We start from the raw sequence: 25554 nt of genomic DNA, 5'->3' as shown, positions 1-25554 counted from the left end.
TGTACACCAGGCGAGGTAGTTGACATCTCCTAGCTACCATGGTGGTGGACTCATAAAGAAATGCTTAGACTTACTTAGGAGGGAAGATGCAAGGGAAAGTTGGGAGACACGGGAAGACACAAGGATACACGGAAAGACACAGGGAGACATGGGGAGACACGGGGAGACACAGGCCGAAGCTGCACCTTGACTCAAACCCAGTTCGTCTCATCTCTTGATTGGTGCTTCAGTATTAACCGCTATCTGATTGTGCTACCAGCACACCTGCCCGTCTTGGTCCCTGGTCGATATTTTGATACGCGTCTTGATTTTATACGTGGCACATTAGGAATGGACCACTCTTTTAATTATTTCCTCGTACAGCAATGGAGTAAAGTGTGGTTTTGTGAAGGTCCCTTATGTGCTGTGAAGTACATCAATGCTCGTGTGGACACCAGCATGCGATACTGAGTTGGGCCTGTAGGTGGCTGGCAGGGTTATTGAGTAACCCGACCTGTACACCAGTCACGTGGTTAATGGCGACTGGGTTGAGAATTTCTGTATGACACACGTGCTGTTGAATTTTACAGATTATCACAATTAATGTGTGAGCCCTCGATTTGGAGCACCTGCCCACGTCCTTCATTTCGAGTGTGCAACACATAGGTTGGAGGACTACCTTCTTTTAATTTATACTTTGACGTATTGGGATGCCCTCTCCAGTGGGGGCGAGTTTTTACGCATACAGTAAATTGAATTAATGAAACAAAAAGGGAGACGCGGGGAGACGCAGGAAGACACGGGAGGCAGGGGTGTAGACACGGGGAGACACTGGGAGACTGGGAGACACGGGAGACAGGGAGGCAGAGGTGTAGACACTGGGAGACAATGAGAGAAATGGGAGACACTGCCAGACACGGGGAGACACGAGTAGGCAGAGGTGTAGACACTGGGAGATACGGGGAGACACTGGGAGGTAGGGTATAGACGCTGGGAGACACGGGGAGGCACTGAGAGACACGGGGAGACACGGGTGTAGACACTGGGAGACATGCCGAGACACTGGGAGACACTGGAGACACGGGGAGACACTGGAGACGGTTCCCGTGTCGCATTGTTACCATCATGAGGCCCGAGGTGATGTGCGACTCCTTGACGCCGCGTTTCTTCCAGAAGCGAGAGATGGCCCTCATGTAGGAGGGGTTGAAGAAGGCCACGCGCTGCTGGGACTCAAAGTCGTCCAGGGTAAATATGGCCTGGGGGGGGGGGGGGGCGTGGGGGGGCGTGGGGAGAGGGAGGGGGACAGGGGTGTAAGGAATCGCTGCCACGTGTGATCCAGAATGGACACGTGGTGCACAGGTGGACACTGGTGGACACGGTGGATGTGAGTGGGCCCGTAGTTACCCTGTACGCAAGCGACGTGTACGCAGATACAGAGAAGGCGGGGATGAGCAGGATGCTGGCGCCGTACGAAGACATCTTCCTGATGAACTCCTTCCTTCTCCCGATCAGGGACTCGAATCTACATACACACACACGGGGTTACACACACACACGGGGTTACACACACACACGGGTTTACACACAAAGATCCCCGCATAGCCGTAACATACTTTTGGGGCAAGTGCTGTTAGCACCTATCAAGGCCGGCACGGCACACAAGGGGATGGGTGGCTAACACCACGGCCGGGCCGCCTTTGTGTTTACTACACACCACACTCAGGTACTCATTTGAGGCCAAGTCGACCTAGGGGAGAAGTCCAGAAACAGTTCAGATAACCGTCACCCCGAGTTGGTGGCGGCGAGCGTGGCCGGGGTTCGACAGACATAGTAGTGCGGGTCGGGGGGCGGGGCGGGAGGCGGGGCGGGGGCCGTCGCCGATGGCTGTCGGCCCCCGATTCGTTCGCCCACCTACCTCCTATTGGACGACTCTGCTCACGGCAGAGGCCGTGGCTAACAAAGCACAAATCAAATCCCGACCTCGTATGTGAGGAGCTCACAAGGGACGTCGTCACATCTCGCCCTCTCTTGAAGGAACGGAAGAGGAGGGAGGATGTCTCCACAAATCCGGCCATCCCGCTTGATGAAGCCGGTTATAATTGCTTGCGAAACGTCTGACTCAGAGTTGTAAATGTCGTGGATTTGCTCTCCAACACACCGGTGCGGCTGTACTTGTGACGAATTGGCCGTGTTCTGTTCGCGTGACACTAAAACTGACTAATTGGCTGTGCCGGGTGGTGGCGGGTTTAAAGACACAACATTTATATTCACGCGATATAGCCCAAACAAAAACTATCATGAAAGACAAAGATACCCCCGTGTGTAGCCTTTGAACGGGATGTTGGAGGCACGTGCTGTTAGTGAGTCAGCAATTGTGAAGGCCGGTGGTGCGGGCACACCGGGCGGGTTGGTTGGGCCTTCAACCCACCCGGGGCCGCCTTTGTCTCCCCAATGGCAACGTTTAGTACACACACGGTACACCGGTGTGCTCACTTGAGGCTGAGTCGACCGAGGCAACACAAACGACAAAGATCCGTCCGTGTTGGGGTAAGTGCTGTTCGCGAAGAGGAGCAGCAATTATAAAAGCCGGTGGCGCGGCACACTGGCTGGGTGGGTTGGGCCAGCGTCACAGCCTGGGCCGCCTTTGTCTCCCCAGTTGGCGTCGTTTTCTGCACACTTGAGGCTGAGTCGACCATCGGCACGCGGCCATGCGCACTCGCTCGCTCACCGATTGATGAAGATGGTCGGGTTGGAGGTGACGATGTCCGTTTTGCTTCCCACGTCATCCTGGAAGTTGCCCCCCACGGGAGGGATGTTGCATCTGGTGGAGAGCGAAGGGGGTGAGCCACAACCCTGCCCGCACGTCGAGAGTCAACCCTGCCCGCACGTCTAGAGTCAACCCTGCCCGCACGTCGAGAGTTCAACTCTGCCCACTCCCTCTCTCTCTCTCACTCTCCCTCGCTCTCTACCTCCCTCCCTCCCCACTCTCCCTTTCCTCTCACCGGATCACGAAGTCGGCTGCGTCGATCTGGGAGCCGCAGGAGCTGTTGGCGAGGATCCCTCCGTTCCCCACGACGGCGCAGCGAGGGTAGCGCCCACTCCGCTCGGGGAACTCCTGTGGCCACATCACCATCATCATCAGCTATCATCATCATCAGCAGCCATTATTATCAGCCATCATCATCAGCCGCCATCATTATAATCAACCACATCATCAGCCATCACCATCATCATCAGCCATCATCAGCGGAAGCAGTCATCATCATTAGCCATCATCATTAGCCACCATCATCAGTGATCACTCGTCGTCATCATCATCATCGTGATCAGCCATGCTGTAGGTTGGTAGCTGACGTAGCCATGGGTGGAGGTGGCACTGGGAGAGGGGTTTCGGTTGGAGACCCATTGGCCAGCTCGCTTCCCCGACGACCGTTGAACGCACATTCGTGACAGACAGGCAGCTTCTGCAAAGAAGCTACTACCTAAAAGCTCAGTTGGGCCTTCCTGTACCCGGTAACAACAAAATAATTTAGACTTAATAAAAAAAAACAGTCTACCATTGGAACCTCATTTGCCAGTAAAAATGTGATAATTGTTTTTTTACCCTTCTATCTGGCAACAAAAACTGACACCTTTTTACAAGGAGTCATGTTTGCATAGACCACAATACCTGCAGTCATAATGCAAACAAAAACACAACTCTGATAAAGTGCACTGTCCTTGAAGTTGATTGGTCCACACCCGAGACAGCTTTCCTTAGAGCCTAGTCTCACATGGCGTCATCTGGTCTAACACATGTGAGACTAGGCTCTAAGGAAAGCTGTCTCGGGTGTGGACCAATCAATTTCAAGGACAGTGCACATTATCAGAGTTGTGTTTTTTGTTTGCATTATGACTGCAGGTATTGTGGTCTATGCAAACATGACTCCTTGTATAAAGGTGTCAGTTGTGTTGCCAGATAGAAGGGTAAAGAAACAATTATCATAAAAACAGTCTAGTTTTAGTTTATTCATTTAGTTTAAGATGATTTGTTTACCTTTGCTGTACTTGGCACTCCGGTCTGTTTTTTGTATTGTTGGGTGTTGTAACTTTCTGACCTATCGCTACTGGACATCAGTGGCGAGATGTTACCTACCTCGCCTGGTGTACGGGAGGTCGTGGGATTGATCCCAACCCTGATTCCTGCTGTACATTTTGAGTTTGCGTGTCTCTCCCCGTGGTCGCGTGGATTTTTCTCCGGATCCTCCGGTTTTCCCTCCACAATTTTAGAAACGTGCGTTTACTGTATGTGGCTGATATAAATTTCCACATGCTGATGATGATGATAAGCCCACTTCGTTGAGTTATCAACTGTGATAGCCAGGTCGCTCCTGAAAAGGAGCATTGTTGCAGCTCAGTGGGGCCTTACTCCTGGCCACAATAAACAAAACAAAATTTTAGTTTGTGAAAAAGGGCTTCAAAGCTCATTGAATTTCTCCAAGATAAAACATTCTGATGTGGCTCAACCGAAAAACAAAACATGGATCTTTATATTCGACGACTGTCCTGCCTGCCCCGTAGTCTCACGAGGAGCGGTGGTGCAGCGGTTAGCGTGCTACGAACCCGGCGACCCGAGTTCGATTCCCGCTGACGGCCACCAACCCCGGGTGTTGATTCGTTGATCCGGCCCTGCCCCCACCCCACCATCCCCCAGGGTCGCACCTTGAGGAAGAGATTCGTGACTTTGGCGTCCACCACGAGCGTCTTCCTGCTCTGGTCGAAGACGATGCTCGTGTTGATGGGCGAGTTGCTTCGCGTGATCACCACCTGGCTCGCTCCTCCCGTTGTGTTCGCGTGAGTCAACCTGAGGCCACAGCGATGGAGATGCAGAGAGAGACACATCAGAGAGAGGTGGAGACGTAGAGAGAGAGAGAGAGGGATAGAGAGAGCCATTAGAGCGATACATCAGAGAGAGACATGGAGAGAGAGAGAGACAGACAGAAACAGAGAGACATTGTAGACAGAGACATCAGAGAGAGGTGGAGACGTAGAGAAACAGAGAGGCATGAGAGAGACAACGGAGAGAGGCAGCGGAGAGAGAGAGACATTAGAGAGATACATCAGAGAGAGACATCAGAGAGAGGTGGAGACAGACAGAGACAAAGAGAGAGGCGGAGAGAGACATTAGAGAGAGAGCAACATAGAACGACAGAGAGACAGAGAGACATTGAGAGGGAAAGACAGAGACGGAGAGAGACAGAGAAAGAAACGGAGAGACTTTTGACTTTTTAAACAACTTTTATTACCGACAGCAGCAAATGCACTGGAGGCGATTTCAGTATGAAATACACAAAGTCACCAGCAAACAAATGAAAATAAACGCTACAAATCGACGCGCTGTGGCGCTAAAAGCACCGTGGTTGTGGTGTCATCGCGCACGCCATGGTGACGAGCGAGCGCTTCAGAAGGTAGAGCGAGATGCAGACGGAGAGACTTAGAGAAAGACAGCAAGAGACAAAAAGAACGAAGCACAGAGAGATATAGAGATGAATTGACAGAGAAACTCAGAGGCAGAGAAACGGAGAAAAAGAGATGGAAACAGAGAGAAACATACAGACAGAGCAATGCAGAGAGAGAGATAGAGAGAGACATTGATAAAGACAGAGACACAGAGAGAGATGGAGACAGCCGGAGAGATGGAGAGACAAGGAGAGAGAGGCCGTTTGACTGCGAGAAGGGCTGCGTGCAGAACGAGAGAGAGCGAGAAGGGAAGTAATAAATAATAAAAATAAAACATAATAAAATAATTCTCACGACGTTTCGGCCACAACGCAAGCAGCCGTCCTCAGGTGAAGAACAGGGCTGTCGAGGCGACAGCGTCTGAGTTTTAGAGACATTTCTATTGTGTTCAATCTATGCAAGTCTGTGGGTCTTAAATTTCGATTTAAAGCTTTCGTGACTGCAGGGATTCATCTTCTTGGTTCTTTCGGTAAAGTCACGTAGAAGGGAAAGAAAGAACCAAGAAGATAAAGCAAAGTTATTAAAAAAAACATTTTAAAAAAACAATTAAAATAAATTACGAAATGATGAACGAAGCAAAGTGCCGACTACACCGAGCATCTTCTTGTTTCCATTGATCGTAAAAAAAAAGGAGAAACATCTTCTTGGTTCTTTCGGTAAAGTCACGTAGAAGGGAAGTAATAAAATAATAAAAATAAAACATAATAAAATAATTCTCACTAAAACATAATAAAATAATTCTCACTAGTGAGAATTATTTTATTATGTTTGATTTTTATTATTGTATTACTTCCCTTCTACGTGACTTTACCGAAAGAACCAAGAAGATGAATTCCTGCAGTCACGAAAGCTTTAAGTCGAAAGAGAGAGACACAGTCACTTCAGCCAGTCCTGGAGATAGATGCTAGTGGTGGTATCGTTGTGAGCTGCGCCACGTGGTGCGTGCTTTGTTTGTGGGTCCTCGTGGAGGCTCCGCGACCTGCAGCTCGCGGCCACGAGAGGGCGACTCCACGCCAGGGAGTGGTCACGGGCGAGTGCCGTGACACCGCTCCACGGGAGGTCAAGAGGATTTTTGTTTAAACTTTTTTGAAACAAAATTTTTGTTTTAAAATTTTTTAACTGTATTTTTTATTAAATGTTTTAACAGTTTGTTCGAAATTTTGTTTTACAATTTTTTAAAAGAGTTTTTTGTTAACAATTTTTTTACACATTTTTTGACGTTTGTTTTACTATTTCTTTCACCATAAAAACACTTTTTTTACTGTTTCTTTTTACTATTTTTACACAAAACCAAATAGTAAAATACGACGTTTCGGTTGCAACACAAGCAACCATCATCAGGTAAGAATTAGTGATAAAACACAGACACGGAAACAACACAGGCAGACAACATGCAGAGAGAGACACACAGACACACCGAGTGTCTGCCTATGTTGTTTCCGTGTCTGTGTTTCCTTGGTGTGTGTCTCGCTTGGTGTGTCTTTGTGTGTGTCTCTCTCTGTATGCGTGTCTTCCTGTGTTGTTTCCCCTTCTGTGTTTTATCTTTCATTCTTACCTGATGATGGTTGCTTGTGTTGCAACCGAACCTCGTATTCTATTATTATTTGATTTTATTTTCTACGTGACTTTACCGAAAGACCCCAAGAGAAATTCCTGCAGTCACGAAAGCTTCGAACCTAGTTTATTTTTAAACACTTACTTCACCTGGAATGGTACTTTCTACAAACGAAATGAAGGTATCCCCATGGGTTCCCCCTTATCACCAGTGATAGCGAATGTTTTCATGGAGAAATTTGAAACAGATGCCATCCAGACATCCACCCTACGTCCTTCCTTGTGGAAGAAATACGTAGATGACACCTTTGTCATTTGGCCACATGGCCTGTCAGCATTGAACCAATTTCTCAACTACATCAATTCCATACATCCATCCATCAAATTCACCATGGAAATGGAGAAGGATGGTAAGCTATCATTCCTGGATGTTCTGATTAAGAAGAGGCCTAACGGCTCTTTGGGACATTCTGTATAAAGGAAGGCCACCCACACAGATTCCTATCTAAAACCTGATTGCCACCACCATCCGGCACAGAAGAATTCCCTCATCAAAACACTACACCATAGGGCCCACTTCATCTCCGACCAACACCACCTAGCCAGAGCACTGGAACACGTATACCAAGCCCTCAAGATGAATGGGTACTCGGACCACATTATTTGCCAAGCTGTTTCTCTAATCATGGAGAAACAACCCCCTGAGACGCTGATCAAAACCATCACTTTACCATACATAGCAGGTGTTACCAAAAAGATTTCCAAAATCTTACACAAACACAAGATCCAGGTCTGATTCAATACAGTACACAAAATCCGTGATCTTATCCCATCTGTGAAGGAGGTCATTCCTGCCATGCAATACCCGGGAGTCTACAAACTGAGTTGTACCTGCGGTAGCAGTTACATTGGGGAAACGAAGCCATATGTCTCGGACCGTGTTCACGAACACAAGGCAGATCTGAAACATGGCAGAACCAATACCTCTGCCGTAGCTGACCATTGTTATAACGCTGTGGGCTCACGTGATATTGTTTTTTCCGAGACCAAGGTACTCTGCAAACCTTCGGGCTACTATCATAAGGTTTGTTCATGAAGCAATCTAGATCTATAAACATAAACAAAACTTCAACCGAGAGAATGGATACAAATTGAACAATCATTGTTGTTGTTGTTTCCATCATTACCTGCCGGTTTACTGCTAGCCCCGCCTACGTCCCCCCCCCCCCCCCCCAGCCTCATGTCTTCTCCCCCTAGCGCTCACGTGGCCCCCCTTCCCTTACCTCACACCCCCCTCTCTCCCTTTCCCCCTTTGCCTCCTCCCCCCTGTCTTACCTATATAACCTCTTGCCACGGCAGCTCTCCCGCCGACTTCAGCATTTACTTGCTGTGGTTGTCCCAACTGATTAGGATTGCTTGTGTTGCGATTGAAACGTCGTGATTTGTTTTATTTGATTTTTATTTCTACCTACGTAACTTTACCGAAAGAACCAAAGAGTATCATTTTTTACGTAAACATTTTTTTAACAGTGTTTCTTTACAATAATTTTTTTTCATTTTATAAACATAAAAAATGTAAAGTTTTTTTACTTATTTTTTCCAAAAATGTCAACTTATTCTTTAATTTTTTTTCACAATTTGTCTAACAAGTTTTTTCGTACAATTTTTAAACAATTTTTTTTACAACGTTTTTAAAGTTAGTGTTACAATTTTGTTACATAACAAAAACAATTCTGTTTTGTAACTTTTTTTAAAGAAAAATTTAAAGCTGTATTTTTTTAAATTTTTATAATGTAAAAAAAAAAAAATCTGAAACTCTTTTTTAAATCCTTTATATTAAGTTCGCTCGCTTGCGTGCTTGCTTGCTTGCTTACGACCGTGCAAATCTTTCGGTCGTTTTTTAACCCACTTCCCGTGATCCAATCGAGCTGACATTTTGCACACAGACTCGTTGTGCGTGACAATTAATTTTCGTGAAAAAAATGTGCAAAATTTTACACTTTTTAGGAATTTTTTTTTATATTTAATTACCAATTGCTTAATGCTGCCAGGCAATCATCTGACTCATAAGTGGCAGCCATCTCAAGCCAGAGGACAAGAGGACTCTAGCCGCCACGCATATAAAGGATTTATAGTGAAAAACTTTGTTTTTACGGGTTAATTTTTTTATTATTTGAAAGGAATTTTTTAAAACTGTTTTTTTAAACAATTTTATTATGATACATCTTATTTTTTCTATTTTAAAACAGTTTTTTGAAACAATTTGAACAACTTTTTAAAACAGTTTTTTTTTACTATTTTGAAACTATTATTTTTGTACTATTTTAAAACTATTTTTTTTACTATTTGAAACTATTTTTTGGAGCGATTTTTTGTTATCTTACCGGGTATAAGGTCCCACTGAACTGCTACGTAGCTTTTTTTCAGAAGCGACCTGGACATCACAAATGACAGCTCCAAAGAAGTGGGCTTAACATCATCATCATCATCACGTGTGGAGATTTCTAGCAGCAGGCAAATTCTCCACACCGGTGGTTCTTAACCCGTGTGTGCACGCACTCCCTGGGGATGTAAGCTGCCCTTTCTAAAGGTTGCAGGGGTGCAAGGTGCAGGCTGCTCTAAACGCACGTTTGTAAATGTGGAGGGATAAAACCAGAGGACATTGGAGCAAAATCCACGTGACCGCGGGGATAGAAAGAAAGAGACACGCAAACTCCAAATATACAGCAGCAGGCGTCGGGGTTACGAAAGAACCCACGACTTTCTGTAAGCCAGGCGAGGTAGTTAACATCTCCTAGCCACCGTGATGATGATGAGAGAGAGACACGCAAACTCCAAATATACAGCAGCAGGCGTCGGGGTTGCGAAAGAACCCACGACTTTCTGTAAGCCAGGCGAGGTAGTTAACATCTCCTAGCCACCGTGATGATGATGATGAGAGAGAGAGAGAGACACGCAAACTCCAAATATACAGCAGCAGGCGTCAGGGTTGGAATCGAACCACGACCTCCCGCATACCAGGCGAGGTAGTAAACATTTCGTCACCGTGGCGCCGCACGATTTCCAGGACAAAAAACGAAACAACAGCCAAGGAATGGAATGGGTCCGAGTGAACGTCTAACCGAGGAGACGGAGCAAAACTCAGCACCGGTTTCGACATTCATCGTCTCATCAGCAGTCAGGCTTTGCTTGAGCCACTGCTGGTGATCTGCCAGATGTTTATAGGCACGGGCTGGTTTAATTATTCACTGACTCATCAGCAGTCAACCTTTTCTTGTGCCACTGCTGGTCATCTGCCAGATGTTTATAGGCACGGGCTGGTTTTATGATTCACTGACTAATCAGCAGTCAGGCTTTGCTTGTGCCACTGCTGGTGATTTGGCAGATGTTAATCGTTTAGGGCCCTCCCTGTAAGACGTGGGTTCAAGTTCCACAAATCCTCGGCAGTCGTAAACAACGCACAGAATCATGACGGGAGTCGCCGTGGGGGATATAATAAATCAGCTAAATTCATCATCAGAGAATTCGCATCCTTCCCGTATTGTGTCTCTCACGCGTAAAGCAATCCCGAGGATTTGTTTTTTTTACACATCCGATCAACCAGCGACAGGACAAACTGGAAGAAAGTGCATTTAGTTTTAAACTTTAAAAACATTTGACTACAAATCTCCCCTGCCACCCTGGCACTCGCGAGGTCTGCTGAACGAGGCCGAGTCTAAGATTAGAACTCGGATTGAATAACGGAATGGCGGTGGATTGAATCACCTGACACCGATTCTGCCTCCCCTCCCTCCCCTCTCTCCCCTCCCTTCTCTCCCTACCTCCCTCCCCCCTTCCCTCCCTCCCGCCTTCCCATCTCTCCCTCCCACCCTTCCCCCCTCTCTCCTTTTTTACGACCAAAAGAAGCAGAAAGACCCTCTGTTATTCGGCACTTTGCTTCGGTCACCAAGTCGTTTTATTTTTGTAGCTTTTATGTTCTTATTTTTTCACTCAATAGAACATAACACATTCACACCATTTTTCCTGGAACACACGCCCAGTGTGTACCATATGTGTTCACAGACACCAACAACACGCAAAACAACACCCTAAAAAACCCGTTACTAGATCGCCTCCGTCAGCAGTCACATTACACAGAGTTGTAAGCATCCTCTGTAGCCCAACGTGTCAACCAAGGATGGGACGGCCCCCGTCAACTGGACGTAGCAAAATTCCAACACAAATTGTGGCAGAAACCAGGACCTTGAAGATGCGACAGTGGCTGGATGAGCCATTTGCCTCAATAGCATCGTTTCCGGTGCTCCACAGTGTCGCATTTTAAATTTCGATTTAAAGCTTTCGTGACTGCAGGGATTCATCTTCTTGGTTCTTTCGGTAAAGTCATCACGTAGAAGGGAAGTAATAAAATAATAAAAATAAAACATAATAAAATAATTCTCACGACGTTTCGGCCACAACGCAAGCAGCCGTCCTCAGGTGAAGAACAGGTCTGTCGAGGCGACAGCGTCTGAGTTTTAGAGACATTTCTATTGTGTTCAATCTATGCAAGTCTGTGGGTCTTAAATTTCGATTTAAAGCTTTCGTGACTGCAGGAATTCATCTTCTTGGTTCTTTCGGTAAAGTCATCACGTAGAAGGGAAGTAATAAAATAATAAAAATAAAACATAATAAAATAATTCTCACGACGTTTCGGCCACAACGCAAGCAGCCGTCCTCAGGTGAAGAACAGGTCTGTCGAGGCGACAGCGTCTGAGTTTTAGAGACATTTCTATTGTGTTCAATCTATGCAAGTCTGTGGGTCTTAAATTTCGATTTAAAGCTTTCGTGACTGCAGGAATTCATCTTCTTGGTTCTTTCGGTAAAGTCATCACGTAGAAGGGAAGTAATAAAATAATAAAAATGAAGCATAATAAAATAAAAATTATATTATTATATTATTTTATATTATTTTATTTTATTATGTTTTGTTTTTATTATTTTATTACTTCCCTTCTACGTGACTTTACCGAAAGAACCAAGAAGAAAAAAGTGTCGCATTGTCTCGTGACGAAGTCCACCAAGCCCTCTGGAGCTTTGGTGTCCGCATTCCCCTTGTATACAACGATAATAATCGCGGAGGGAGTCCCCCGACTCTCTGCTCACAATCATTAAGGGCCTTCATGATGGTGGCAGGCTCGGGTAAAGCTACGTGGCCAGCTGCCCAGGGCCATTCCTTGTTCACCTTGGAGTGCGACATGGATGTCCTCAGGCTCCTACGTGATTTAACGTCATCTTTGACCACGTAGTTCGAGAAGCTTTCCATGGCTGTACCGGAGGAATTTCCATCTGGTACCGATACAATGGGAGGCTGATCAGTGCCCGAGTGCGGTCGAGAGATGGCTCCCGATTGGTCAACCATGTTATGGTGTTCTTGGTTCTTTCGGTAAAGTCACGTAGAAGGGAAATAATAAAACAATAAAAATACAACATAATACAATAATTCTCACGACGTTTCGGTCACAACGCAAGCAGCCGGCCACGTTGTGGCCGAAACGTCGTGAGAATTGTATTTTATTTTTATTATTTTATTATTTCCCTTCTACGTGACTTTAGCGAAAGAACCAAGACGATGAATCCCTGCAGTCACGAAGGCTTTAAATCGAAACATGTTATGGTGATGGAGAAAATTGTGGAGCAAGTGGAGAGCTTTACATACCTGGGCAGTGTGCTTATGACCAGTTACGGTTTGACAGCAGAGGTCTCACTCCGGATCAGTCGGGTGGCATTAGTTTTTCATTGGCTGCGTAACGCTGTGTGGAAAGTACCTGGTCTGTCGCTCCACACGAAGCTTTGGGTCTTTTCGGCCACAGTTATGCTCTCCCTTCTCTATGCTTGTAAAACGTTGACCCCCCTAATGGAACATCTACGCCAGTAATATACATTTAGGCTGGCCTGTCCACGATCCATCCTGGGTTTAACCAGGTTGGATTGTGTGAGGAGCTCTAATATCCTTGAAAGATCTGGACACATTCCTATCAGTTAGCTCCTCTGGCAGGCAAAGCTGCGTTGGCTGGGCTATGTAGCTCACATTCCCAGCCACCACATGTCCAAGCAGCTTCTGTTTAGCCGGATAGAGAGGGGCTGATGCGGTACAGGAGGATGTGGAGCTGAGTCGACTTGCCGATGACTTTTACCAGCAACGGAGCGCAGAGGAGCAATGCATAGTGTACTGTATAGTAGTGTTGTCGTTAGTGTATGTACGTGTAAGTATGTTGAACTATTTTTGCACCGTGCATAGCCAACCGTGCTTATTGGAGATGCGAGGGGAAGGACAACAAACTAAACACAACAAAAAGCAGTTCTAAATAAATGTGTTTGTCAATCTAGATGATGATTTCAAAGTGCAGCACAGCTCCCAGTGGCTTCCTGATATCGGTAAGGAAGGAGCGTTCCAGACGGCCGCAGAAGCGCATCTGAAAGCGCCGCGCGACGATAATGATGATGCGTTGACCAGCTTGGGTTGAGCAGTTGCATCGATTGGACATTTTTTGCCAGGATCAAAATGATGAATAAAAAAACATAAGAATAGGATTTACTGCTTTTCTGGCAATAAACCAGGAGAGGTGTTAAGATGTTCAAACACTAAATAGATACTCTTCGATGTAAAGCTTTCGTGACTGCAGGGATTCATCTTCTTGGTTCTTTCGGTAAAGTCACGTAGAAGGGAAGTAATAAAATAATAAAAATAAAACATGATAAAATAATTCTCACGACGTTTCGGCCACAACGCAAGCAGCCGTCCTCAGGTGAAGAACAGGTCTGTTCCGACAGGTCTGTCCCGACAGACCTGTTCTTTACCTGAGGACGGCTGCTTGCGTTGTGGCCGAAACGTCGTGAGAATTATTTTATTATGTTTTATTTTTATATTTTATGATTTCCCTTCTACGTGACTTAACGGAAAGAACCAAGAAGATAAATAGATACTCTTTGGTTCTTTCGGTAAAGTCACGTAGGTATATAATAAAATAAATTAAATCACGACGTTTCTGGCGCAACACAAGCGTCCGTCATCAGGTGAGACAATCAGAGCAAGAAACAATTGCTGAAGTGGGCAAAGGGGGCTGCTGCAACAAGAGGCCATATAGGTGTAAAGTAGGAGCCGACACCAGATTGCAGGGGTCTCGTCCTTTATTCCTTTCCTTCCATCCACACCTGTCCCCAGCCGTCCCAATCTCGTTCCCGCCAAAGGCCCCTCCTTCCCGCCCGTTCTCTCCTTATATCTCTTCGATCACCCCTCCCACTAACCCCTCTATTGGTGGGAATCCTTCCCCTGACCCCCCTACACCCCCCCCCCCCCCCCCCGGAGAAAAAATAACCGTCCTCGGTTCTGCCTCCCCCATGGACCATTTAAATCTCCCCATGCCTCCCACCACTGACAGTGACGACAGCCCTTACCCCCCCCACAATCATACAATGCAACATAACACAACGAAATCAATTGCGCGGCCTGCCCAGGTCTCCAGCCAGCATCCCGTAACAGCCCGGACATCTACAGGCAGCAGATGACCGTGGCGGCCCCCTCCTTCGAAGGCCCTCTCGTCGCGGTCCCTGGTTCGGTGGTGCCGGTGTCGCCTTGCCTGGCGCCGCTGTCTCTCCGGCCCCCGCTCGTGCCGCCGCTCCGTCAGGCCTCACATGGGGTGCTGTAGGTGACAAGGGAACACAGGGCACCGAACCCCCTGCCGGTCGGCGCGTGGTGGTCGGCGACCTTGGCCTGGGTAGGGATGATGATGATGTTGGCAGTGATGTTGGTGGTGATGTTGGTGAAGATGACGGTGGAGAGATGTATGGCTTAAGGCGGGTGGGGTGTACAAACCATCGTCGCTTACCCAGTTGGACCTGGACGCACTGCGGTCGGAGTGCTTTAATGACCTCGACCGGCCCTTTCCAGGGTCGGTGCAGCTTTGGTGAGAGGCCAACCGGCACCTGAGGACAGTGTAGCCATGCCTGGTCCCCGACTTTGAAGGGCTTGGCTGTCACTGTCCTCTCCCGTATCCGTACATTACTCTCTTGGCTCGTGGCCGATGCGGCCTCGGCTGCTTGGCGGGCCTCTCTCAAATAAATGAGGGAGGTCTTTAGTGCCTTCGGCCATGCGTCGGCTTTTGCGGGAATGTCCGTCAGCTGCACCTCAATAGGCGGAACGGGATCCCGTCCGTACATCAGGAAAAACGGCGAGAACCCCGTCGCCGCGTGTGGGGCCACCCTGTACGCCGCTAAGACAGATGGAATGTGGAGGTCCCAGTCGGAATGGTTTTCGTCCACCACTTGGGACAGCATGGCCGCTATGGTGCGGTTAAGCCGCTCTACCATCCCATCGGTCTGGGGATGATACGGAGATGTTCGGACCTTTTTAGTGCCCAGGATAGAGCAGACGTCCTTCAATAGCTGTGAGGAGAAATTCCTGCCCTGATCCGTGAGCAACCGCTCCGGTGCCCCCTTATCAAGGACATAGCCTCCCACGAAGGCATCGGCGATGGTCTGTGCCGTTTGGTCCGGGAGGGCCCACGCCATCGGCCACCTCGTGCAGTACTCGACTCTGACCAACAGGTATTTATTTCCCCGTGGCGTGACCGGCAGTGGTCCCAGGATGTCCAACGCAACCAATTCGTTGACCCTGGTCACCGTGATGGGCTGTAGGGGCGCCCGGCTTACCCGGGGTGGCGGCTTTCGCCGCGCACATTCGACGCAGGTAGCGACCCATCGATGCACGTCAGCGGTCATACCTGGCCAAAAGTACCGACTCTGTAATGTGTACAGTGTCTTCCACCCCGCCAGGTGCAGCAGCTGGCGGCCGTGTACGTCCATAACCAATTGTTGACGCAGCGACTCCGGAACTACCAGGTATCGTCGGCGCCCTGTCGGGTCCCATCGCATGAGGAGGTCCTCCCATACGATGTACTCCTCCCCCCCTGCCTCTGTTGAGGCGCGTAGCGTTCGCAGTGGGGCTTCCTCCAGCTGTAGCTGTCGCCAATCGTCCAAGGTCAGCCCCAGGTCGTGGTCGGTCAGCTGGACCTCACCCTGTGCGTCCTCCGCCGTGCGTATGGGAGCGATGACTGTCCCCTCCGGCCTCGCCTCCTTGCAGCGTGCCCCGCCTGTGGTGCATGCACAAGGGCCCTGGGGCGCCAGTCGGGACAATGCGTCTGCGTTGGCATGTCTGGTCCCTTTGCGATGCACTACTTGGTACCTGTACTCCTGCAGGCGCTCTATCCATCTGGCCAGCTGGCCCGAAGGCTGGTCGATGCGGAGCGAATACTGCAAGGCCGCGTGGTCAGTGCGGACCGTAAATTTGCGACCATACAGGTAGGGTCGAAATTGCTGCACGAAGTGAACGACTGCCAGGAGTTCCCTACGTGTGACGCAGTAGCGCTGCTCCGCTGATGAAAGCACGCGACTACCATAGGCGATAACCACCTCGCGACCCTGCTGGACTTGCGACAAAACACTGCCGATGCCCACATCGCTGGCGTCCGTGTCCAGGATAAAGGGGAGGCCAAAATCCGGAAAGGCCAATGGTGGTGCATCTGTTAGACGTGAGCGCAGCTGCTGGAATGCCTCTTCCTCCAGAGGGCCCCAATAAAACCTCTGGTTCTTCGCCGTCAACACGTGCAAGGGCTTGGCAATGGTTGCGAAGTTGGGTACGAACCGGCGGTAATAAGAAACGAAACCCACAAACCGGCGTACCTCTGGAACCGTTGTGGGAACAGCCCAGGCCCTCACGCAGGCCGTCTTTTCCGGGTCTGTAGCCACTCCAGACTCACTGACGACGTGGCCCAAGTAGCGTACCGACGACTGCATAAGGTGGCACTTCGACGGCTTGAGCTTCAAGTTCGCGTTCCGGAACCGCAGGAATACCTGACGTAATCGGTCAATGTGTTCCTCGAATGATCGGCTGAAGACAATGACGTCATCCAGGTAGATGAGGCACGTTTCCCATTGGAGGCCTGCTAAGGCCAACTCCATTATGCGTTGGAACGTCGCCGGCGCAGTCTGGAGGCCCATAGGCAGGCAGTTGAACTCGAACAGGCCCTGTGGTGTCCGGAACGCTGTTTTAGGCCGGGAGTCCGCGTCTAGTGGGACCTGCCAGAACCCGGACAATAAATCCAGCGTACTGAAAAATTTTGCTCCCGCCAGTGCATCCAATGAGTCGTCAATACGTGGTAGGGGATATGCGTCGGCTAGCGTGACGGCATTGAGGCGTCGGAAGTCCACACAGAATCTCAGTGACCCGTCTGACTTCTTGACTAGGACCACCGGTGCCCCCCAGGGACTCGAGGATGGAGAAATTATGTCGGCCCGCAGCATCTCCTGCACCGCTTGTTGAATGTGCCCTTTTTCCATTGGGCTCATTCTATATGTGTTTTGGCGCAGGGGTGCGGCATCTCCCGTGTTAATGTGGTGCTGCGACAGATTTGTGCGCCCTAGGTCGAACGGTCCCCGGCTGAACACGTCCGAGAACTCATGCAATAACGAGTGCAGCTGCTGTTTCTGGTCGGGCGGCAATCCCGGCTCAGGCCCCGCCAGCTGGTCCATCCATGATTCGGCCCCTCTGTCCTCGGACTGGCTGATGCTGCCTACAAGCTCGGGCTTTGTCCCTGGGGCTCCTAGTGACAAGGGACTAACGTGGGCCAGAACTGTTCCCTCCTGCACCGTCGCTGTTCTATCGGAGGTGTTCAGCACCTGAATGAACAGATGCTGGTTCCTCTGTACAATAGTTTCGGCTCCCACCAGCGCATGGCGATCCATGGCAGCTGACGCCGGAGACACCAGGATGGGTGAGTCTGGTCGGGCTGTCACGAGGGGAGACCGATATTGCAGCGGAATCAGCATCTGGGCTGCCGGGGGAATGGAGACAGACTTACTGACCAGAGCCTGCACGTAGGGTACACCCCGGCTGGCCCCCTCCGCCTTTAGGAAATGGAGATGCGTTCCCTGGACTTCCACCCGCCCATTGGCCAGATCGATTTTAATTGGCATCCGCCTCAGAAAGTCCGTCCCCAACAGGCAGAGTACGGGCAACGTTGCGGAGACAAGGATGGGTCCTGCTACCGAGAGCTGCCCAATCTGTATCGGGGCTTCAACCTGGCCCAGGAAGCCCATGCTGCCTCCATTTGCTGCAATGAACGTTGTCTTGACAGGGACTAAAGGTCGGATTTTATCCGGCAGCATCTCGTGCATGGTGCTCGAGATGATCGTGGCTGATGCCCCCGTATCCACCAAGATACGTGCCGACACTCCCGCGATTTCACCGACCAGGACCGAGGTTCCCGACGTGGCCGCTACCACCCGCCTTGCCAGCTTCCTCCATTGTGTGGCTGAGTCCGGCCACTGACCAGGCGGCGTCTCGTTATCCTGTGGTGCATGGTGAAATGATGGGGGATGGATGTGAATGGACTGAAGATGGGGTTCCTCCCTTTGGAGTGCGTCGCAGCAGGGTGAGCGCGCCCTTGTTACATAGTGTGGGCTTACCCCTGGGTTGAGGGCTGTGCTCTCTATGTGGTGCAATTTGCCCCCCCTTGGTGATGTAGGGTGGGCCCCCCTTGTGGTGTGGGGGGCCCCCCCCATTGTAGGGGGCAGTGGGGACTGGGGGGTGGGCCTTCCCGTGAGCCCCTCCCTTCTCCCCTCCCTTCCCTTTGTCACGGGGGCGTGGTCCCCCTGGTTCCGTCTCGCTCTGCCACAAAGCGGTGGTGAGGTGGCCCGTAGAACTGCTCCAGGGCGCACTGTCAATCTTGTGGGCTGCCTCCGCCCCCGGGCCGTTGCCCCTGGCAACTCGCCGGCGTCGCAGGCAACTGGTGACATCACGCCCGCCGGCGACATCACGCCCGCCCGCGAAACCACGCCCGCCGGCGACGTCACGTCCGCCCGCGAAACCACGCCCGCCGGCGACGTCACGCCCGCCCGCGAAACCACGCCCGCCGGCGACGTCACGCCCGCCCGCGAAACCACGCCCGCCGGCGACGTCACGCCCCGCCCGCGAACCCACGCCCGCCCGCGACGTCACGCCCGCCCGCGAAACCACGCCCGCCGGCGACGTCACGCCCGCCCGCGAACCCACGCCCGCCCGCGACGTCACGCCCGCCCGCGAAACCACGCCCGCCCGCGACGTCACCTCCGCCCGCGACGTCACGTCCGCCCGCGACGTCACCTCCGCCCGTGACGTCACGTCCGCCCGCGACGTCACCTCCGCCCGCGACGTCACGTCCGCCCGCGACGTCCCTCCCGGCCTAGGCGCGACTCCCGACGCGGTCTCCGGCCCCGGCGCGATCCCCGACGTGGTCCACGGCCCCGGCGCAACTCCCGGCGCGATCCGCGACACCACTCCTGGCCGCGACGTCACTCCCGGATGCAACGTCACATCCGTTCGCGACGCCACTCCGGGTCGCGACGCCACCCCTGGTCGCGACGCAATCCCAGGCCCCGGCGCTGTCCCCGGCGCGATCCCCTTCCCCCGACCCGGACAATGGGGACCGGGGAACGACACCGACGGCGCCCACCCCGAGGAGACTCCCGGTAAGTTCGCGGCGTCGGAATTATAATTGCTCGGCCCGACCGAGAGGCCGGGCGGGACGGCGTCACTCGCCTGGATCCTGTCGGCGTTCGGCCCCGGCGGGTTCCAGGTGACGTTGGCGGCCTCCGGCTCTGTGCGGCACCCCCTCGCCACATGCCCCTCTCGACCACAATGGTGGCAGACCCACGGGGCGTTCCGTCGGGGGGGCTCGGCGCGATGTTGTAGAGGCGGCTGCCAGCGACGCGGCGGTTGGTCGCGCCCCTGGTCCCTCTGCTCCGCCAGTCCCCGGATCGCCGCGTACACCTCCCGCAGCGATGGCTCCGTCTCAGACGTCGGGTGTCCGTCCCCAGCTGCTCCACAGGCAGCCTGTGGCGACGGTGCAGGTTCGGCGGTTGGTGTCGCTGGACCCAGTAGCGCCGCGGCAACGGCTCGGCTGTTCCCCCCCGCCGCGCCAGCCACCGGGCCCACGGGTGGCGCCCGGCCCATGACCTGCTCGTGGGCTTGGATGGTCCGGGCAGCCCACAGCGAGGTGCGTTCCCCCGGCGTCACCACGGGCATTACAATGCCGGCGCGGCAAGCGTAGGCGATGAGGTGCTCGACCACGAGGTCCTCGAGCGCTTCTTCAGCCAGGCGAGGGAAAGCTCTCCTCGCCAACACGAGCAGTGCACCCCTGTAGGCTAAAGGGGATTCTTTAGCCCCTCGCTGGCGATCCTGGAACCGTTTAAAGGCTCCTTCCGCCGGGCAATAGATCTCCCCCAAAGCCTCGTAGGCCGCCTGTAGCGTGGTCTTGCTGTGCGAGGGAAGGGAGGTGTAAGAGGCGAGTGCTTCCTTACCCAGAACGGATGGCAGCGCTCGTAGTGCCTCTTCGTCTGTCCACTCGAGAGCGTGGAAGGCAGCCTCGAATCGGCGGACAAACTCCTCCCAGTCTTCTTCCTCAGCCACGAACTTGTCGACGGGCCCCAGCCGACGCGGCCGTCCGGCCACCTGCTCTCCGTGTTGGGTGGTTAGCCCTGGGGGTTTTGGCGGGACCGGCGGCGGCTGGCGTGACGAGGTTGGTTGCGGCTCTTGCCCGGCCGGCTGGTCGGCCTCCGAGTCCCGTGGCCTCTCCTCCCGTAGTACGCGTGGGAGTGGGGGTCCCGGTGCTGGCGGGCCCCCCATAGGGAGCCTCTGTAGGAGCTCCTGGAGTGCCCTCTCCACGCGGGCCATGCGGTCCTCCATGGGGTCCTCCAGGCGATCCGGGCCCCCTGCTGCTGCTTCTGATAGCAGGCCCCCTTGTTGCCCGGGATGGGAAGGATCCCCGGCCCCTGCTTCCTCCTCCCTTGGCTCTTTCCCGCGGGGATTTTTCTTTGTAGCCATGAGATCCCACCGCTGCCACCAGATGTAAAGTAGGAGCCGACACCAGATTGCAGGGGTCTCGTCCTTTATTCCTTTCCTTCCATCCACACCTGTCCCCAGCCGTCCCAATCTCGTTCCCGCCAAAGGCCCCTCCTTCCCGCCCGTTCTCTCCTTATATCTCTTCGATCACCCCTCCCACTAACCCCTCTATTGGTGGGAATCCTTCCCCTGACACCCCTACATAGGCAAGAGGGGGGGGGGGGCGAGCCAGGGAGGAGAGACAGGGAGGGTGGCGGTGTGGGGTAGGGGGAGTGGATGATACAAGTTAGACTCAAGCACGGCATAAAATGCCGGGGTGGGGAGGGGAATTGGGCGGGGCTAGGAGTGGGAGGGTTATGAGCCAGAGAGGAGATACAGGGAGTGTGGGGCAGGGGTAGGGAGGACACAAGTACGGCAAAAAATGCCGGGGTGGGGAGGGGAATTGGGCAGGGCTGAGAGTGGGAGGGTTAAGAAACTGGAGATGCGGATATGAAGGCGGGCCAAAAGCAGTTATGGTTTTACCTGGTTAATAACATCCTTCCAATGATTGCTCAATCTGTATCCATCTTCCCGGTTGAAGTTATGTCTATGTTTATATATTTCTGGATACACCTATTGCAAGGCATCGAGTCTGCATTAACCACACGTAATTGTGGCAAACCATGCGAACAAACATACTCGGATAATACATGCCTTGTTTTTGAAACTCACTCGCCTGTGCCAGAGACAGCAGCTTTTTTTGTGGCCTTATCCCACCAGTATATGCCATGGTGGCGAGATGTTAACCCCCTCGCCTGGGATGCAAAGAGTCGTTATTTCACACCCGACGGTGATGCCTGCCGCTGTTTATTTGCAGTTTGCGGTGTCTCTCTCCCCCATGGTTGCGTAGATTCTTCTCCAGGCCCTCCGGTATTGCCCTTGACATTTAGAATCAACATCACGCGTTTAGAGTATTTGGCTGCAATACATTTCTACACGATGATGATCATAATAACCCCACTTCGGTGAGATATTATTTGCGATTGCCAGGTCGCTTCTGAAAAAGAGCTATGTAGCTCAGTTGGCAATCTTACACTTGGTAACTTAAAAATAGTATAAGCTAGAGGTAGGGGTTTAAAAAACCGGAAAGCCACTGACGCAGCCACCACCCACCCACTCACCCACTCACCCACCCACTCACCCACCCACCAACCACCCACCCACAAACCACCCACTCACTCACCCACCCATCACCAGTGACCAACTACCACCACCCACCAACTTCCCACCCACCACCTTCCCACCATCAACCCACCACCCACCCACTCACGCACCAACTAAACACCCACCCACCACCAACCAACCATCACCTACCCACCCACTCAACCTCCACCCATTCATTTAGGGTATTTGGCTGATATAAAATTTCCACACGGTGATGATGGTGATGATAAGTCCACTTGGTTGAGCTATCATTTGTGATGGCCACGTGGCTTCTGAAAAAGAGCTACAGAGTAGCTCAATTGGGTCTCACCTGGTCAAAATGAAATAAAAAGTTGAGTTTATGTTTTAGCGCCAGACCGGACAATGCCAGCAGCCAAACATTGCGAGGGCGACCAGAACCCACACCCACCCCGCTGTCGTGCGTGCCGGGAGTGAAACGCCTTACCGGAAGGCGTCGATCTCGGTGCGGTTCTCGAGCCAGGGACAATCACGAACCTTCAGAATCTTCTCCACCACCAACTGTTCGTTGAACCTAAGGCAAGAAACAGAGCGGGGTCACCACCACCAACCCCCTCCCCGCGTCCACGGAGACTGTTGTTGACCTGTTGGTCTATTGACATGTTAACCTGTTCGCATGTTCACATGTTGACCTGTTGGCATGTTGACATGTTGACCTCTTGACCCGTTGACATGTTGACCTGTTGATCTATTGACATGTTGACCTGTTGGCATGTTCACATGTTGACCTGTTGGCATGTTGACCTCTTGACCCGTTGACATGTTGACCTGTTGGTCTTTTGACATGTTGACCTGTTGGTCTGTTGACATGTTGAGCTGTTGCCATGTTGACATGTTGATCTGTTGGCATGTTGACATGTTGACATGTTACCCTGTTGGTCTGTTGACATGTTGACCTGTTGACATGTTGACCTCTTGAACCGTTGACATGTGACCTGTTGACCAGCGGCGGCTCGCGACATTGCCACTGCAGGTGGGGCTGGTTTATGAGTCACCTCCGAAGAGACGGTGTCCAAACGAAATACAAAACAGAGCCCCGTCGCGTTATCGGCATCGCCGTGAAAGTGAAAACGATCACTGTCTCGCCTACCAACGGTGGGGCGCTCGTACGAAACGGCACAATGAAGCACTCAAATGTTGTTCCCATGACCCCTCACATCCACACACTACACAAACCCCTTTGACTCTGCCAAAACGCCCAAAGAGCATTTCGAGATCAGCTCACAACTCGACAAATTTTAGCCGAGGTCAAGTGAAACAGAAAAGTGCATTATGCTGTGCACATCCACAGAGCCCAGGCCTTTCTGGCGTACCAGCTCTGGCTAAACGTCCTCACGGCATGCGCTTTTCCCGGTCGCCTGAGAGCTGGTTATGTTGATTTTTCGGTTGACCGGGAACCCAGCCGCTTGACACTCGACTTCTCCTGCATAGTCATCCTTTTCCAATGGAATATTTCGCAGTGACTCCCACAGCGTTCGTTCCTCATTCTTGGTTCGCTGCACCAGCTGCCATCTCCATGGCTGTTGTTTGCTCCTTAGAGCGTGTATGCTGTGTTGAGCTGCTGCATTTGCACGGTGCAACCTCGCATTGTCGCGTCGTTTCACTACAGCCACGGGCGCCTTTTTCGCCGCCTTGAATGAGTCTTAAAACGGCGATCCATCGCCGCGCGCAAATTTCCGGTCACCTGACCCGGCAGCGGCGTCGGCGACCGCCTTGTGACTGGCGAGCCACCGGTCACTCAGCGAAAGTCGGTCACCTTGCTGTGACCCTTCGAGTGCTGCTGCCACGGGTGAGCGTGGCCGAGCAACGGTCCCCCCATCGCTCACCCGGTGAGCAATCCGAGTGGCCCTCCCCCCATCGCTCACCCGGTGAGCGTGGCCGAGCGGCCCTCCCCCCATCGCTCACCCGGTGAGCGTGGCCGAGCGGCGCTCCCCCCGTCGCTCACCCGGTGAGCGTGGCTGAGTGGCGCTCCCCCCATCGCTCACCCGGTGAGCGTGGCCGAGTGGCGCTCCCCCCATCGCTCACCCGGTGAGCGTGGCCGAGTGGCGCTCCCCCCATCGCTCACCCGGTGAGTGTGGCCGAGCGGCCCTCCCCCCATCGCTCACCCGGTGAGCGTGGCCGAGTGGCGCTCCCCCCGTCTCTCACCCGGTGAGCGTGGCCGAGTGGCGCTCCCCCCGTTGCTCACCCGGTGAGCGTGGCCGAGTGGCGCTTCCCCCATCGCTCACCCGGTGAGCGTGGCCGAGTGGCGCTTCCCCCATCGCTCACCTGGTGAGCGTGGCCGAGTGGCGCTTCCCCCATCGCTCACCCGGTGAGCGTGGCTGAGCAGCGGTCCCCCCGTTGCTCACCCGGTGAGCAATCCGAGTGGTCCTCCCCCCGTCGCTCACCCGGTGAGCGTGGCCGAGTGGCGCTCCCCCCATCGCTCACCTGGTGAGCGTGGCCGAGTGGCGCTCCCCCCGTCGCTCACCCGGTGAGTGTGGCTGAGCGCTTAACGTCCCACCGCACCGACACCGGCGTGGAACCTGCGGTCCCCACGGGGATCACGGAGCGCCCAGCACGCCAAAGTTGGCCTAAAGCTTCAGTCGACAACGACAACCCAAACCCCCCCCCGACCCCACCCCGTCCGGGTGTTGAACCAATGTGTTCTCACGTCTTTGGCGGAGGGTCGTTGGCGATGCTCGTCAAGGTTTGCCGGCACTGAGGGCTCAGTTTGACTTTCATCTTCGGTCTGGGAAAAGAGGAAACGACGGAGATGGGTTTAACACGTGGTAGGCTTTCGCGACCAAATGTCATCCTTAATCCAGGTTTGTTGGGTTAGGTCGCGTTAAAACAGGGCGCTTCAAAAAATGTTAACACTTATGAAAATTTGCAGCAATACCACAAGAAATGTGCCTCCGGGGCTCTGGAGACCACCTGGAAAAGATTGCAGGTGTGTGTTGACAACTATGGCGAACAAGTGGGAGACTTTTTGACTTTTTGAAGCTATTAACACACATTTGTTATCATGTTACAGTGTATTATCCGCTCTTTTTACATTAAAAACGATAGTCCCATGTAAGTGTTAAAACATTTTTGAAGCACCCTGTATTTGTCACGTAAACAGAACATGCCAATCCCTTACTAGTGTAGTAGCGTAGTTGGGCACTGTGCAGAGGTCGCAATCGGGTACCCGATACCCGTACCCTACCCGATACCCGGCTACCCGTACCCGGCCAGGTACGGGTACGGGTACCCGTTTGCGACCCTGGTGCGGCCGGGTACGGGTACGGGTAAGGAATCAAAACCCGTTTGCGACCTCTGGCACTGTGGACATTTCCCATTCATCCTTACCTGTAGCAACAGGCATGTGTCAATAGGGGGTGGTATAACGAATGTGTGAGATGAGTTGG

The 25554-nt window shown here is 52.3% G+C and overlaps 1 protein-coding gene across 2 annotated transcripts in view; it reads right to left on the bottom strand.

Annotated features, from left to right (window-relative positions):
• LOC133356968 (alpha-N-acetylneuraminide alpha-2,8-sialyltransferase-like) overlaps positions 1-25554 on the bottom strand; it is a 79439-nt gene that overhangs the window by 8224 nt on the left and 45661 nt on the right. For both annotated transcript variants that reach the window (XM_061574695.1, XM_061574696.1), the window contains exons 5-11: positions 24816-24893; positions 22596-22682; positions 4681-4822; positions 2982-3094; positions 2708-2800; positions 1384-1501; positions 1101-1235 (exon numbers count right to left, since the gene is read on the bottom strand). In XM_061574695.1, coding sequence (XP_061430679.1) covers positions 1101-1235; positions 1384-1501; positions 2708-2800; positions 2982-3094; positions 4681-4822; positions 22596-22682; positions 24816-24893 — 766 coding nt within the window. The remainder of the gene's footprint in view (positions 1-1100; positions 1236-1383; positions 1502-2707; positions 2801-2981; positions 3095-4680; positions 4823-22595; positions 22683-24815; positions 24894-25554) is intronic.

The sequence above is a fragment of the Lethenteron reissneri genome, chromosome 56 (genome assembly GCF_015708825.2).
Source record: "Lethenteron reissneri isolate LAM-NWPU_2019-01 chromosome 56, ASM1570882v1, whole genome shotgun sequence".
In the NCBI taxonomy this organism is placed as follows: Eukaryota; Metazoa; Chordata; class Hyperoartia; order Petromyzontiformes; family Petromyzontidae; genus Lethenteron; species Lethenteron reissneri.
The sequence above is the reverse complement of the archived record's forward strand: the minus strand, read 5'-3'. Positions and strand labels throughout refer to the sequence as shown.